At 44.0% G+C, this 17,256-nt stretch overlaps 1 protein-coding gene across 1 annotated transcript in view; it reads right to left on the bottom strand.

Moving 5' to 3' along the window:
- TOMM70 (translocase of outer mitochondrial membrane 70) overlaps nt 1–17,256 on the bottom strand; it is a 766,277-nt gene that overhangs the window by 509,377 nt on the left and 239,644 nt on the right. The window contains exon 4 of the mRNA XM_044071328.1: nt 4,388–4,497. Within this exon, the coding sequence (XP_043927263.1) occupies nt 4,388–4,497 (110 nt within the window). The remainder of the gene's footprint in view (nt 1–4,387; nt 4,498–17,256) is intronic.

Below are 17,256 nucleotides of genomic sequence, written 5' to 3' on the forward strand. Positions count from 1 at the left end.
AGCGAAGGGAGCCTCTGGGTTATGAACCTGTCCCTCCAGCAAGTTCTATTTATTTTTGTGCTGATACTGCCTGCTCAGAGGGTCTGCCAGACTGACATTTTCTCCAAGAAAGGAAGTTTGTTAAAATATATAATTCCATTTAGCTACTTCATGAGTCTACCATCACTCGCTAACTCAATCAGTGAAATAATCTATGCACTATAAATTGGTTCAGACACCATTCACGGGGAATAAAAAGGATCTTAACATGATAGCTTCCCCTGGAATATGAACTACAAATAGTACAGGTAATGGTGTGGGGTCCACTTACAGAGCTTGACTGCTTCACTGGACAAGGGAAAAAATAGCTCCACCTTGCTTGCAGACCTACTCTACCACAACACACACTATCAGTACAGATATAGCCAGAAGGCCCTTGGGCAATGACTCTTGGAATAACTTGAGGACTCACAGCACAGCTCAAAGTTCCAACACACTGACAAGTAACAGGGATTCCAGAGGATACCACAAACCTTGCACTGTCTTGCTCTGAACACAGTTATCACATACCCTTGGGTGGACATACCTGAAATGACAGCTTATGTGGTTTGCAGAATGTGAAAAGGCTTCCCTGTGTCTAAACCTGGAAAGTACAGCTAGCACTGAAAGCACTGCATGCACCAGACCATCAAAGTGACACAAGTAAACTAACATGTATAATATAATCAAACCACAATACCAAAATCACATTTACAAACATTACTGAAAATATAGCAATATACACAATGAGCAATCTAAGCAATATTACACAAATTATTCAATTATTGCCTTCTCTTAAACCTCATTCCTCCTCCAAATAATTTTTCTGCATGTATTGTTCCCACAATTTCCATTTTTCTATGTAAATTTATTCCTACCCTTTTCTAAAGATCACACCTCCTGTCCTTTTATCTCTGTTACAATATTTGTGACTTCAAATACAGTTGGTTTAGATTTTGATTTCCATATTCTAGCAACTGCTTTTTTGGCAACCACCATAATTAAGCTTGAAACCTTATTGTGTCTAGGCAATTCAGATCCTGTATCCTAGCTCAAAAATTATTTCCTTAGTTACACTCATTTGCTCAATCAGCACTCCTGATGGAGTACTCCGTAGGGAACTTTTAAAGTCTGCCAAATCATTACACTCCCAAAACATATATGCCCAGTTATCTCTCGTTCTTCCCCCTCACACTTCCAATATTTGCCAACTACTTGAGAAAAAATTTGTTGGCATCTGCTTGTGATATAAAAGTAGCCATGCAAACACTTCCAGGCAAAAATCCTAAATTTTCTGTACTTTGTTGCATATTTGGAAGCCATACATATGTCCTCCCATTGTTTCTTTGTGAACAACATATCTAATATTTCTTACCAATCTTTTCTGACCTCTTGATAGATTGATCAGATGGTTGATGATCAGTGTGCAGCCAATCTTGGAAGTCCAACATCAAAGTACCCTCGACAGATAAAGGTTGTTCACGATGGCACAGCTGAAGTTTGAGAGACCACCATGAAGGTCTCTTATGCAAGCTTGTATGTTGTACCATGGAAACTGAGTCTGCCATACAAGTCTGAGCTTGAAGGTAGATGTACCCATCCACAGCCAACAGTAGTTTTTTGAACTGTTAACTGCAGTTTCAGCTCAGCTTGTTTAAAAATGTTTTACAATGCAAGGTACTCAAAACACACCCAAAGAAAGATAACTGCTAGATATGTATGAGTTGCGACTTTGGCATGTTTGGCATTTATGCCCATTAGATGAAGCAGTCTGGTCAAACAGTGCAGACCTTGGTGCCCTGTAGACGCTGGTGAGCTGCTACTGCTGCCATACCACTGGTAAACATCCTGGGAGCAGTGGTGAAGCTAAAGGACAGACATATAAACTGATACAAACTGGCTACTACCCTGAAGCACAGAAGTTCTCAACTCCAGTGGGATCTCAACGTGGGGCTAAGCATCTTCATCTGACCAGTACCTCCAGTAGCCTCACCCCCCCCCCCCCCAATTTGGCTCCTCATAGCTGATCATCAGCTGTCACAAGCTCCACTTCTCAATGTTCACTGGACTGCCTTAGCATCACCTCAGATAAACCCAATGCATGGCAGCCTTGGGAGCTCCACAAATGCTGTCTTTGGAAGGTGCATGCTTACTTCCATGCATGTACAACTTCTCAAACAAGTGGTATACTGCTTGCAGCACAGAGCTCACCGGGCTCTAAAGCTACTTAGTCTAGGCTGTCCCCTCCTTCCTCCAGGGTGGGTGAGCTGACATCAGTCACTCACCCTCATCCCCTCCTACTGCAGTGCTGCTAATCGAACATAGATCAGTTTGGGGTGCTGGAATTTCTTTATCCCACTGAGTGACAGAAAAGGAAGGACAGTTTACATTATGTAAACATTTTCTTCACTATACATTCATTTAGGCTGCCAAGATCCCGAATGGGACAGAAGTCGTCAATCCTTTTTGGCACCAAAAGGGATCCAGAGTAGTAATCTTGCTCTACTTGATCAGATGGGGTCTCTTTGATGTCTCTTCCCCCTCCCCCAATGAAAGACTGCAACCTACCTTGTTCAAGTTTTTGATGAGACAGGACCTCCGACAAGGAAATTTGCAACATCTGGCTATACTATTCCTCACCCACTTATTCCCACAGAATTACCCATTTATGTGGAGGGACAATCTTCCCTTGATTGCCACCACAGGAGTGCAGATGAAGGCATCAAGAGTGTTTCTGATGGATAATAAACTGCCTGTTACTATTTGATGGTCATCTTTTTCTTCTGCCTCTTTGGTGATGTTAAAGCTACTAAATGAGCCTTATTTTCAGTCCTTTCTGGGTCCCCAGGCATCACTGATGTGACACACATCAAGCCTGTATAAGACACTGACTACTCTACATTCCAGAGAATGCTCTCTGAGGAAGCTGAAAACTTAATCCCACAGGTGTCAGGATCTTTAACCTTCTTGAACAGCAAGTGAGAGCCATAAGTGCGATGTAGAAGACAAATACGTTGCGTTATTTGTAAAGTCCACAGGCCTTATCTAGATATGCTGGCCCAAAGCTATGCTAGCTGCCGTTTTCCTGGCTGAACCTTCTGACATGTTATTGATGCAAGTCATGTGGTTCATTAATGCGGAAAAGATGCCAGCCAGGCTCATTCTCTTTCCAAACATTAACTGGTAGGTCATTAGCCAGATTCTTTTCATATGGTTTGTGAGGCTTCTCAAAATAAACCATGTGAAGAAGGTAGTTAAAACATCCTCGGAGACCATACTAAACAGTCAAAGATACATTTCCTTAGAAGGTACATTCCACTGGATTCTCCAGATAGAAGACGGAGGGCAGGGTCTACAGTGTGCAGCCAAAGCTGAGGGATGCTACACTTATGATGGAATCCGGACTGGGGGGGAGGGGTCTCCAGGCAAACTGGTCTAGGAGGTGACAAACCATCTTGTCCACATGCCAGGGCACTGGTATCACGGTATCAAGGGTTAACTCAATCCATCATGTTGGTATCTCCTTAAGAATATCCATCAGCATTGAGACCACCTAAGTATCCCATACCACACTGGTTGAATCCTTGAAGTCTAAAAGGGAAATTACAACAATCCTTCTCAAGCATATGTGATTAAGCTGTACTTAGCCTGGTGGAAGAAGTCTTTTTGAAGATTGATGTTTAACAAGGAGCCCAGGAAAATCACTGTCTGCACTAGAATGGAACTGGAATTCTGAAATGTTGAGTGAGAAGTTCAGACACGGGGAGAAGATCTACCAAGTGAGAGAGAGACACACAACACACACACTCACACACTCACACACTCACACACTCACACACACACACACACACACACACTCACACACTCACACACACACACACACTCACACACTCACACACTCACACACTCACACACACACACACACACACACACACACTCACACGGATAGTGGAGAACTGAAGTAGTCTCCCAGTTCACAAGGCATTTTAATGCAGCATATCTGTTTTACAAGTCACAATGCATCAGATATCCAAGAATTTGGAATTATCAGCGTTATCAGCATTCTGAACATACTGGTGGTGGTGCTGCAGTAGCATTGTCGCCTCACAGTAAGACGTTGTCCTGTTCGATTCTCAGCTAGAGTGTCTTCTGTCTTTTTATTAGATATGCGTGAATGGGCATACCTTCGTTGGAGGTTGTGCGTCAGGGCTGGCAACTCGGCACGTAAAAATCTACTGCCAATCATTAGCAGACCGGAGTTCCGCTGTGGCGACCCCCTAACCAGGAAAAGCCGAAAGACACAACATCAGCATTCTGAACATAAAACATACAGAGAAAAACGTGCATTCATCAGAGCTACTGTACTAACCTTGTATTTTTCTTTGGCTTTCTCTTTCCCAAGAAGTTTCAATACCTTGTCAGCTAGTAGCATACTGAGCTGATTCTGGAAGCCCTCTAGAATGCATACAGCTGTAACATCTGTGAAACGAAGACAGCAAAACATAATTTTAAAAGTCTTGTAAAACTTTACTCATGAAGTAAAGTGAGAAATTAATCTCACAAGTGGCTTCACAGTTCAAATTTAAAGAGTGAAATAACAACAGTAGACTACTGCTGTATGCTTTATTTCAGACCAGGAATATCGTGAATTTAATTGATTTTTATTTGTTGATCAAGATACACCAAAGTCGTCTTCATTTTCAATACAACTAAGCCCCAGGGAACAAAACTCCAAAAAAAACTATGTAAAGTTATAAGTCACCATGACATATCATGAAGTACTCATCACAGCAGCAGAGACAACTGCCTAAACTATAAGTTCTACTGATCCTAAACTATAAACAGCAAATATTAACTTGATGTAGTACTGGTTGCAAAGGTTATTCAAGAAAACAGATGAGATCTATACAAAGGTGTCAAACGAAAAGAAATGAGAAAAAAGTGTCCTAGCACATACCTTCAGCCAAAAACTAAAATAGAGAAGTACAGTTGTGTACGCTTACCATAAATGTAGATGTTCGAGTGTATTCACTGTTGCAGTCATCACATTTGGGTTATCTGCTTGCAGTAGCCCTCAGTCGGCCTGATTATCAAAGTCTTGGGTCCTGCGTCGGTTGCTTCTCCTCTTCCATGACGTCAGGGGTATAAAACAGGCAGCCGACGCCATTTTCTTTAGCTTTTCTTGCCACAGATGTCAGGTGCTCCCCAAATGGGTAGCAAAAATATATAAAAACTATATATACATGCAACAATATAAACTTTACCTTCATCTACAAGCAAATACACCACAAAGGCTGTAGAAAATAGCGAAGGAAAGAGAAACTCCAGAATAAAAGGGGGATGGCGGGCAGGTAACCTGGACTACAACAGTGAATACTACATTTATGGTAAGTGTACACAACTATACTATGTTCTTCGTGTTTCACTACTGCAGTCATTACATTTGGGTAGCATCCCAAAGCTATGGATGGGAGGCTGGAGCTAAACGGCATTAGGGGTGGCTATAAGGCCCTGCAGAACTGCAGAGGTAAAGCCTGCCCTGGACTTGGAGAAGAGAGGCAAATGATAATGCTTTGTAAAAGTGTGAACAGAACTCAAGTAGCAGCTTCTAGAATGTCTTTGGTTGGTACCCCTCTGAAAAATGCTGCTGATGTAGCTGCAGCCTTGGTGGAATGAGACCTAATGCCCTTGGGCACCGGTTTACCATGATGTAAGTAGCAGAAACGAATGCAGTGGCTTATCCACTTTGAAATAGTCTGATTTGAAATAGCCTTTTCCTCTGATCCTGTAGCAAATGCCACCAGTAGCTGCTCAGTTTTTCTTAGAGCTTTAGTCCTGCTCAAGTAGAATCTTAGTTGTTTGTGTATGTCCAAGGAATGCAGAATCCGCTCCCCCTTGTTCTGCAGATTTGGATAAAAAGTTGGCAGATGAATAGTTTGGTTAAGAGCCACACTGGAAACTACCTTAGGCATAAAGGAAGGATTGGCCCTGAGGGACACCCTGTCTGGGTAAAATATGATAAAAGGCTCCAAAGCCATGAGGGTCTGTAGCTCTGAAACCCTTCACGCTGAAGTAATTGCCAGGAGCAAAGCTGTTTTCCATAAGAACTTTAGATCTGCAGTAGCAGCTGGTTCAAATGGAGGCAGGGTGAGCTTTTCCAACACAAAATTGACGTCCCATGCAGGAATTGGTGATCTTCTTGGAGGCCTTAAATGTTTGGCCCATCTAAGATATTGCTTTAGCAGAGGATGAAAAAAGATTGTTGGTTCTGTGTTGTAATGAGCCAAGATAGCAGAGGCATGGATTTTTATTGATGAAAAAGATAGGCCCTTGTCAAGCATCTCAGTCAAGTATTGTAAAATCTGAGGAATATTTGGCTCTGCTGTATCAGTTCCTTGTGCTTAGTTCCAAGCACAGAATCTCTTCATTTATCAGCATAAGATTTTCTAGTACTGGGCCTTCTGGCTTCCAAAATGACATCCATCACAAATTTACCGAGAGTATTCTTTGAATAACTACATGATTAGCCATGCTGCCAGGTTCAGTGTTTGGAGCTGATTGTGCAGGATCTGATTGTTTTGCTGAGACAGTAAGTGAGGTATTTGAGGCAAGTACCAAGCTGGGAATTGAGACATATTCCTTAGGATTGGATACTAGTGTTGGTGGGGCCAGTCCGGGGCAATTAGAATAATTTGTTTTTTCTTGTCTGACCTTTAGTAGGGCCTTGGGAAGAAGAGGCAGAGGAGGAAAGGCGTAAACTGATATTTTCCAACTGAAGGATAGGGCATCCACTTTCCATGCTTGTCTGTGATAAGTCCTTGTGCAGAATTTGTCCAGTTGATAATTCCGAGGAGAGGCAAATAGGTCTATGTCCGGGCTCCCCCATTTCGCTGTTATCATGCTGAAGACTTGTGGACTTGTTTCCACTCGTGAGGGTCCATAAGGTTTCTGCTTAAGTCGTCTGCCAGAGTGTTTTGCTTTCCTGGCAGGAACTGAGCTTGAAGATGTACTTGGTAAGTCAAGGCTGTGTCCCACAGTGCCATGGCTAGTCTGCAAAGGGGGTATGAGTGTGTGCCCCCCTGCTTGTTTATGTACCACATAACCGTGGTGTTGTCCGTCTTTATCGGTAGTTGTCCTGGATGAAGCAAGTCCTTGAAGGCTGTCAAGGCATTCTGAACAGCTAACATCTTTTTGGTTGATATGCAGATGCATTTGTTTTGGGGCCCATATGCCCTGATGCATCTTCCTGCCAGGTGGGCTCCCCATGCATAGTCTGACGCGTTTGTAGTTAAGGTTTGACTGGCAGGGGGGTAGAGTGATAGCCCGTCCCATCTTTTGGTGACATGCCTTTGCCCACCAAAGAAACTCCTGTTGTAGGCAGGGAATGAGAGGAATCATAGTTTCCAGACTGTGACAATGTTGACTCCATAAACTTTTTAGGTACCACTGTAGTTTCCTCATATGCAGTCTTGCAATGGAATCAGTAGAATGCAGGATGCCACGAACCCCAAAGCCTGCAGAGTTTGTCTTGCAGATAACTGGGTTTTTGTTGCCATCTGTTTGAAGTAAATAGTCAGTTGCCTTTGTTTGTCTGGCGTGAGGAAAGCCATCTGGGCAGTTGTATTCAAGCTTGCACCCTGGAATGTTATCTTTTGAGAGGGTACCAGTTGTGATTTCTTTTCGGCTACTGTGTACCCTTGGCATGTTAGAAGCCTTTTCACAAACGCCAGATGCTGAAGAATGCCTTTGTTCTCTGCTTGAATGAGACAGTCATCCAAGTAAGGATAGATTTGTATACTTCTTTGTCTGCAAAATGCAATACTGGTGCCAGGCACTATGCAAAGACCCTGGGCGCAGTAGGTAAGCCAAAGGGCAGTGCAGAGAATTGGTAATGCATAAAACCAGCCTTGAAACGGAGGTATCTTCTGTATGATTCCCTTATTGGGATACGCAGGTATGCCTCTTAAGTCTAAGCATTCTTGCCCAGCATGGGCAGAAACTGCTGCAAAGTTAACATTTTGAATTTTGGAATGTCCAGGAATGTGTTCAAAATTGATAAATCCAGTATTGGGTGCCAGGCCTTGTCTTTTCTGAGTACCAAGAACAGTCTTGAATAAAATCCTTGTCCTTTTTCCTGTTATGGCACTGGCTGAATAGCCCCCATATCCATGAGGGACGTAACCTGTTTCTGTGCCTCTGCCCACTGATTTTTTTGGCAGATCTGGCCAACCGTTTGCAATTGGCAGTGTGTGGAAGTGGAATCTGTATCCCTGAGATACTATGTTTAACACACACTTGTACTGGGTTATTAACTGCCAACTTTGAGCATAAAGTGCTAATTTTCTCCCTAAGGGTGCTGCCAAAAGATAAGTGCTTGGTGATGGCAGAGGGAAGTCCTTGAGACTGTTAACTTTTAGGTTGCGCTTTATTTCCTCCAGATTTGGAGGTAGAGGCACCCCATTGCTTTGACCTGTAAGAATCCTGTGACTGGTATCTAGAGCCTTTAGGGCACCCGAATTTGCCCCATGGAGCTCTGTCGGACACATGAAAGGACCAATTTTTTGTAGGCCAGTGTCTACTGAATCTTGGTGGTTGCACTTGTAAGAAGTATTTAACAGTTTGCATGGACTTAGCTTTGTCTTCCATTTTCTTTAAAACCTCTTCTGCCTTAATACCAAACAGAGTATCATGCTGTAAAGGTGCATCCAGCAATTTAGCTTTAACATGATTAGGTAAATGTTGCTCTTTTAGCCAGGCATGCGTCCTAATCACAGATCCAGTAACTGTGGCCCTGCAGGAGGCCTCTAAGGAATCAACACCACATTGAAAAGTATGCTTTCCAACTTGTTCTGCTGCATGCAATAATTCCTGCAATTCTTTATTTTCTGCACATTAAGAAATCAACATAATTTTCTGTTTCAGTAATCCCATAACATGTTGTTGACACTTGAGCATATGAAACTGGCAAGTTTAAGGCCCTAACTGCCAAGGTTGCAGATGTATAAACCTTCTTTCCCCATCCATCCAGTGCCCTGGAATCTCTGTCAGAGGGGGTAGGATTTTTTGCTGTTGAGACCTTAACACCTTTTGGACCCTGTGAAACAGTTTCAGGGTCAGCAGCAGGGTTTTTAAATTAAAATTTGTGTGAGTCAGGAACCCTGTAATATCTGTCTGGCTTGCTAAGAGCTGGAGGTAAGGAGTCTGGAGTCAGGCTTGAATCTGAAAACACATCATCCACAATGTCTAAAACAGGAGGTATGGCTAAAGGCCTATGCTGAGGGAGAAGGAAATCCCAAAGCCTCTTTTTTGATTCTGAGAAATCTTGACTCTCCCAGTGAAAATGCTCCCTCAAAGTATGCAAGGTTTCACCAAAGGAATAACCTTCAGGAGGAGTTGCAGATGGGATAGACTCCTCTGCATCAGAATCCTCATAGGGTGGTATAGAAAATTCCTCATCAGAAGAAATAGAAACCTGATCTGAAGATTCATAATCAGTGTCTTGCCTAGGCCTCTTATCAGGAGGGGGTTGGGAACCCCTGATCAAGGTAATTAGGTCTTCAGCCATTTTGATAATCTGCTTTTTGGGCATAGAGGCCTGTGCACGTGTCTCATGCGTTGTTTTTGTAGCTTTAGAAGTTGCTTTTGTCTTTGATTTTGAAGCTGGCACCGGTTTTATATAAAAATGCTGTGGCCTGAATACACCCTCAGAAGCCAGTGCCTGCTCATCGGCTCCGGACCCATCTGAGGGAGAGACATCCGCGGGTACAATACTTTGAGAATCTCGCGGCATGCCGGACTCCACATGGGTCTCGGTAGAGGCCTGCGACTCGAAGTAGCAGGTATCAGGACCTGCGAAAGCGCCTCACTGAGTACCAGCGAACCGGCGACTGGCTTAGGAGAAGCTTTGTCGTTGGTTTTGGACCTCGACGGTCTGTCTCTGTCCTTTTCCTTGAGTTTTTTTGTGAACTCCGGTAGTCTGATTGCTATCCAACGACATTGCAGGATAGTTAAATCGGTTTCCAAAATATTTTGAAACAAAGATATACAGACGCTTAATAGTGCATTGGTTAAATCTAGCACAAAACCGACAGCTGGGCATGTTATGATCAGGGCCTAGGCAAGGAATACAATATAAATGGAAATCCTTATGAGGTATTTGCTTCCCACAAGTAATGCAATTATTAACTTTTACTGACATTGGTATGGAGCAAGAAAAAGTTTCCCCAACGGGGTACTTGGCTTTAGTGAAGACTTCAGTTATGAAACTCGAATTCGAAAATTTCAGGAGTCGGCCGACCGGCACTTGCGAACTGCTTCTGCTTTGGGCACCGCACAGCAAGAAAGACTAAAGAAAATGGTGTCGGCTGCCTGTTTTATAACCCTGACAACCTGACGTCATAGAAGAGGAGACAGCAACCGACACAGGACCCAAGACTTTGGAATTCAGGCCGAATGAGGGCAACCTGCCAGCTGATTACCCAAATGTAATGACTGCAACAGTGAAACACGAAGAACATCGAATAGCTTGTGGTTTAAATAAGGCACAAAACCGACAGCGAGGTACGTCGTGGTCAGGGCCTAAGCAAGGAATACAGTACGAATGAAAATCTTTATGAGGTATTTGCTTTCCACAAGAAATACAATTATTGACTTTTACTGACATCGGTTTAGAGCAAGAAAAAGTTTCTCCAATGGGGTACTTAACTTTAGTTGAAGACTTCGGTTCTGAAACTTGAAAACAAAAATTTCAGGAGTCGGCCGACCGGCACTTGCAATCTGCTTCGGGCACCGCACGGCAAGAAAGACTGATGTAATGGCGTTGGCTGCATGCTTTATACCCCTGACTACCTGATGTCATGGAAGATGAGACGGCAACCTATGCAGGACCCATAATCAGGTAGACTGAGATAACCCATATGTGATGACTGCAACAGTGAAACACGATGAACATCAGTAAACTTTACAAATGTATGACACTCAACAAATGTTCACAGTTAATGACTATATATGCATGATGTGTATACTAAATATACAAGAGAAACAGTGCTATATACTTAGCTCATGAATGAGAACACAAAAAAAGTGTCTGCTTTAGATGGTATACCAATTTGAAAGCTAAAAAAAAGTTATGTACTTACCATAACGTTCCATGTGAGTTGTTCATCTCGCCTTCATTCTTACAGATGGGTTCATAGCCGATCCTCTGCTCAGAGTCGGCCTAATACAAACCTCGATGTCTTCAAATAGCTCGAGGCCAAGTCCCTATCCCACAATGCACCTACAGTTACCTCAGATCTTGTTTGCTGCGTATTATAATACCATATGTCATTCTATCACTCCATAAGAGAAAGTACAGAAGGGCTGAGCAACCGGGAAGGATCCTGCATCTTGGTCTTCTAAAAGCCCAGGAGGGGGTAGGAGGGAGGGACGTAAGAATGAAGGCAAGATGAACAACTCACATGGAGCATTATGCTAAGTGCATAACTTCTTTATGTGAAGTTGTTCTATCTCGCCATTCATTCTTACAGATGAGTAGCACCCCAAGCACCATCTATCTCGGGTGGCTCAAGGGAGTGTATTTTTCAGGACCGTGAACCCAAAGGAGGCCCTGTCAACTTTGTAATGAGTGATAAAGGTACGAGGTCTTGACCAAGTGGCTGCTGCCCAAACGTTATCAATAGGAAGTCTGGCAGAAAAGGCAGAGGATGGAGACACTGCTCTGGCTGAGTGAGCCTTAATTTTTTGCTGTAAAGGCATATTGGCAGCTGAATAAACAAACATGGTACAATCAGATAACCATTTAGACAGAGTTGTTTTAGCCACTGGCATACCTTTTTTGGAGTCTGAAAAGGAAACTAAAAAGCTGTTCCGATTTCCTAAAATCTTTTGTTCTATCCAAGTAAAATCTGAGCTGTCGGTGAACATCAAGTTTCTGCATGTATTCTAGATTGTTGGAGTGACTGGGGAAGAAAACTGGCAAATCAATAACTTCATTAAGATTAGTTTCAGTCCAAACCTTAGGCCAAAAGGAGGGGTTTGTTTGACGTGAGACTCTGTCAGCATAGAAAATCAAATAAGGAGGCTTACTAGACAAGGCTTGAAGCTCTGACACTCTGTGGGCAGAAGTAATAGCTACTAAAAAGATGGTCTTCCATGACAAAAATCTGAGGTCACATGAGGAAGCTGGTTCAAATGGAGGAAGAATAATGCGGGAAGACATAAAATTTAGATTCCATGGGGAATAGGGAGATTTCACAGGTAGTCTGAGATGAAAAGTCCCCTTGAGAAAGGCTTTGGATAATTTGTGTGACATAATATTCAATCTTTTGAATCCAAGATGAAAGTTAGAAATGGCAGTAAGTTGAACGCGAACTGCTGCTGCAGCAGCTCCTTTCTTGAAAATCATGGTCAAGAACTCTAAAATGGAGGCCATAGGGGCTTGGTAAGGATCAATATTGTTTTTAGAAGCCCATACAGAATTTTTTTTCCCCATTTGCTAAGGTATAACTTCCTCGTAGAAGATTTATGTGAGAATAAGAGAATTTTCTTTGTCTCATTGGAAAGGTTATGGAACCTGGCTATGATGGGAATTGGAGCAACCAAGCTGTCAGCTTCAGGGACTGCAGAGTGGGATGAAGTTCCCCCGACGAGTGCATCAGAACGTCTGGAACTGGGTCCAGAATCCAAGGGTCCTCCAAAAGATGAAGTCAAAGGAAGGGTTACCAAATTTGACGAGGCCAACGAGGGGCTATTAGAATGATGGTCCTTCCCAGGGTTTTTGCTTTCTGTAGAACCTTGGGTATCAATGGGACTGGTGGAAATGCATAGAAGAAACCCGGAGGCCAATAGTGAACGAGTGCGTCCCTTGGGGCTTCTCCCATAGGGGGAATCAGGGCAAAGTAGCTTTTGCATTTCGTGTCATGTGACTGGCAAAAAGGTCGCAGCAAGGCTGGCCCCACCTGTGGAATATCCTGTCCACTATTTCTTTCTTAAGGGACCACTCATGGGGCAACAAAATTATCTGCTATCACGTTGGATTTCTCCAGGATGTGCGTTGCTAACAGAAAGTGCTGGATGGATATAGCCCACTGCCATACTCTTAGGGCCTTGCGACAAAGGGGATATGACCTGGTTCCTCCTTGTTTGGTCAAGTACCAGACCACTGACGTGTTGCCTGTCTGAATTGCAATCGTACCCAGAAGAAGAGAGTCCTGGAAGTACTGCAACACCAAAAGTACTGCTCTCATCTCTAAGACATTGATATGCAGAGGAGTCTCTTTTTCGGTCCATGTGGCTTGGGCGGTCCTTCCCTGAAAATGCCCCTCCCACCCTATCAGGGAAGTGTCCATGGTCACTGTGGCCACTGGTGGGGGTAAAACAAAAGGACGTCCTATTGTGACAAAGTGAGGTAACCACCACTGAAGATGCTTTTTGCAAGAGTTTGTGATTATCAGGTGAGACACGGGAAGCTCTTGGTAAAACCATTGAGTAAACAACAGCCTCTGCAGTATCCGCATGTGCATGCGACCCAGCGGTATGGCCAGAATTGAAGCTGCCATCATACCTATCAACTTTAGAACTTCTGATGCTGGAGCCTTGTTTTTGGATATCAGAATGCGGACCTGCTGACGGATTAGTAAGACTCTTTCTACTGGAAGTCTTAGCATGGTGGTGGTAGTGTCCAGGTCTGCTCCGATAAAAATGGTATGTTGTAATGGAGACAAGGCAGATTTTTCTGAGTTTATTGTAATGCCCAGCTGGCTACAGAGTGGAGTCCCTGGCTTGAATGAGTTGATGCCTGGTAGTGGCGGTGAGAAGCTAATCGTCTAGGTACGGAAACACCTGGAATCCTAAACGGCTCAGGTGAGCCGTGAACACTGCCATACATTTGAACACCCTGGGGGCTGTAGTGAGACCAAAGGGCAGGGCTCAAAACCTGCCGAGGTCCAATATAGGTCTCCAGTCCCCTGTCTTTTCTGGAACTAAAATGAATCTTGAGTAAGTTCCAGATCCTGTCTGGTCTTCTGGGATTGGTTGGATGACTCTTTCTTAGGAACGTTTGGACCTCTATAGTTGCCTGTTCCAGTAACTGGGTGGAACGTTCGGGATACCCCTTGTCGGTAGTGGGGGTATAGCAAAAGGAATAAAGTATCCTCTGAAAATGATACTTTGTACCCAGTTGACATTTGTTATTTTTAGCCAAGCACCTGGATACAAAGATGAGCGTCCCCAGACTGCCTCCAGAGTAGGACAGTCAGGCCTCCTTTCAGGAGTGCTGGTAGGGCTTCCCAAAGAAGTGATCTCGGTCGCCCTGGCTTTGCAGACCCCTTCTGCCACGAGGGTGGCATCTTCCATTATTGCCCCCTCCTCTACCTCTGGAGGGGGGTTCACCACGTATGTCCTGAAAGGCTCCTTGGGCTTTTTGGAACTACATTTTCCCTCCTCTTTGACCCTTGGGATAGGGTCTGGTAGGGGTGGAAAAACAGACTCCGATGGCAGACGGAGTCTTTCCTTCCTGCTTACACCTCGTCAAAGTTTCCTTAACTTTGGGCCCGAAAAGGGGCGAGTTCTCAAAAGGGGTATTCACAAAGGATGACTTGAGCTCCGCGAAGGAACACAAGCGCATCCAGAAGTGTCTCGTAAGAGCAAGTGTCTCCTAAGAGCTGCCCTGCTCGTTCCATCAGCTGCATAAGAAATGAGGCGCGTGGATGAGTTAACAATGGAGTTGAGGGTAGCAAGCTGGGAGGCAACTTTGTCTGAAGCTCCTGCAGCTACTGTACCTTGAAGAGCATCTCCCAGCTCTTTAAGGAGATCTCTTTGCAGTCTCTTAAAATGGGTTAGGTAGTTGAGCGAACAGAGTGCAAAAGTCGCTGAACTAAAAGTGCGCTTCCCCATATCTATCCATGATCCTGGAACATTTGTTAGGAGGATGGACAGAAAAGGAAGTTTCTGAAATTTCCTTCTTGGTGGCATCAACTGGCACACCCTTGGTCAGAAAGGATTTGTCTTGGGAGTAGAGATAAACTTATTAGGCCTCCTAGGGACAGGCTCCATTTGTGTGACCAGCTGCATGGGCTCACTGAAGGGCGGAGACACCAAAGAGGTGGAGGGCTGAGACCCAAAAGCCTTCAGGAGAACCGACTCGTCTTCAGTAGGATTTGTGGACTGCCAGTCATCCCTCTGCCTAAGAATTTCTAGTACCTCAGCAAATGAGATATCCTCAGAGGGGGGACTGTGGGGAAACCTTCCGATTCATTTAAGTCAGTATCAGATGTCAGGGACTCCTGTGGGGAGTCTAGATGTTTCCTTTTACAAACTCTCTTCCTGGGAACTTCATCAGTGGAAGCTTCTGGTGAGGTCTCTGAAGAGCATGGGCCACCCAATGGGGCTTCCTGAGGCTCTGGGTCTCTACGCTTTGCCAGGATCTGTGAATCAGAAGCAGACACAGGTGCTTTAGGGGAGGAAGAAGCCGGACCTGAGGTTGAGGATGTCTTAGGAGACAGAACTCTCTTCATTGCTTCAAAGGCACCCCTGCTCCAATGCGAAGGGACTGATGGACCCGAGGAAACAGTCAATACCCCCGGCACCAGGACAGCCAGAGGTAGGAGCCAAGCTCATCCGAGCCGAAGCCCCGACAGGCAGAGTCGGAACAGACAAGTCGGTCCGACTATCCCCCCGGACCCGACCAGAGAGTGTTGGGTCCTAGAGTCCTTGACTGGCACTGAGGACATCAGAGTAAATGGGTGTCGAAGACACTGGAGCAAGCGTCGGCTCTGAAGGCTCCACAATCAACAAGTCTTGACTCCTCCGGCTCCAAAGGACCAGTATGGCTCAGAGGAGGAAGAGTTGTAGCTGGCATAAGGGTCTTCAGCTCCGAAGCTGCTTGGGTCGGAGCTGATAAAAATTTTGCAAAGGCCGGTGCCTGTAAAAGCTTCTGAACCACACGATCCACATCCAAATATGAAAGGCCAATAGAAGACCGAGATGCATGGATCGAAGGTTGTACCGACTGCAACAGTGAACATTTTGGAATTTTGGACACCGGTTCCAAAACCGGGGACCAGCTCCGAAAAGATAAGAGTCAGCTCTGAGACCAGTGAAGCCGATGTTACAGACTTTTTAGATTCAATGGAAGTCTTGGAAGACTTTGAGGACTTACTGGATCCATCCTAGTCACTCAAAGCCTCCTGGAAAGAAGGTTTCTGTAAACCCCTATCAATAAGTTTCTTCTTTCTTTGAGAACTCGAGAGGAAAAGGAATGGCATATGGAGCAGGTTTTTTGCAAATGTAATGCTCCTAAATAGTGACTTTCTGTCGCAACTTTATATATTATCTGCTCAGATAAATAATGTCTGTGTGTGTGACCTGTTAGCCATAGCTGGAAGGCAGACACAGACACTATTTATCTGAGCAGATAATATATAAAGTTGTGACAGAAAGTCACTATTTAAATGCTACAACAAAGCTATTTACTACAGAAACACACTAACCAAACTCTATCTTAAGCTTGTGACAAAAGGTCACTAAGCACACACTCTTAATTAACTATTTATAAGAAAAACTGTGACAGAAGGTCACTCTTTAAACAGAACTTAAACTATAAAGATTAACCAGGCCTAAGAAAAACGAGGCCAAATATTAATATATGAAAAACACCAAAGGAATAGGAAAACACACAGAAAGCTACAAGAGCTTAATTAACTAACTACAACTACTTTTTATAAGAAAAGTATCAATAATATATGAAAATATTGAAAAGTAAAGATTTTTATTGGCTCGAGCTAGTGAGAACCTCCCATCTGTTGCAGCGGCAAACTAGATCTGAGGTAACTTGGGGGCATCATGGGATAGGAACTTGGCCTCGAGCTATTTTGAAGACCTCGAGCTTTGTAGCAAGTTGACTCAGAGCCAAGGATTGGCTCTGAACCTATCTGTAAGAATGAACTGTGAGATAGAACAACATCACATGAACTATTAACACACATGGGCGAAAAATTTAATCTGAACCATTAAAAACAAGGTGCTGCAAATTAGTGCCTGGAACACAGCTTTCCATAGCAAGTGAAATGACACTAAGCATTATATATCACCAGAAAAGGAGGATCAAAAAGTAAATCCTTAACTAGGGAGGCACACCTGAAGCATGCATGCCTTCACACTGCATTACCAGTGGTTCCTGCTCTACTACAAGCAAACATCAGCTTCATATCAGCATTTAATTGTATGCTTACCCATTTT

The sequence above is a fragment of the Protopterus annectens genome, chromosome 5.part0 (assembly GCF_019279795.1).
Source record: "Protopterus annectens isolate FY-2018-M chromosome 5.part0, PAN1.0, whole genome shotgun sequence".
In the NCBI taxonomy this organism is placed as follows: domain Eukaryota; kingdom Metazoa; phylum Chordata; order Ceratodontiformes; family Protopteridae; genus Protopterus; species Protopterus annectens.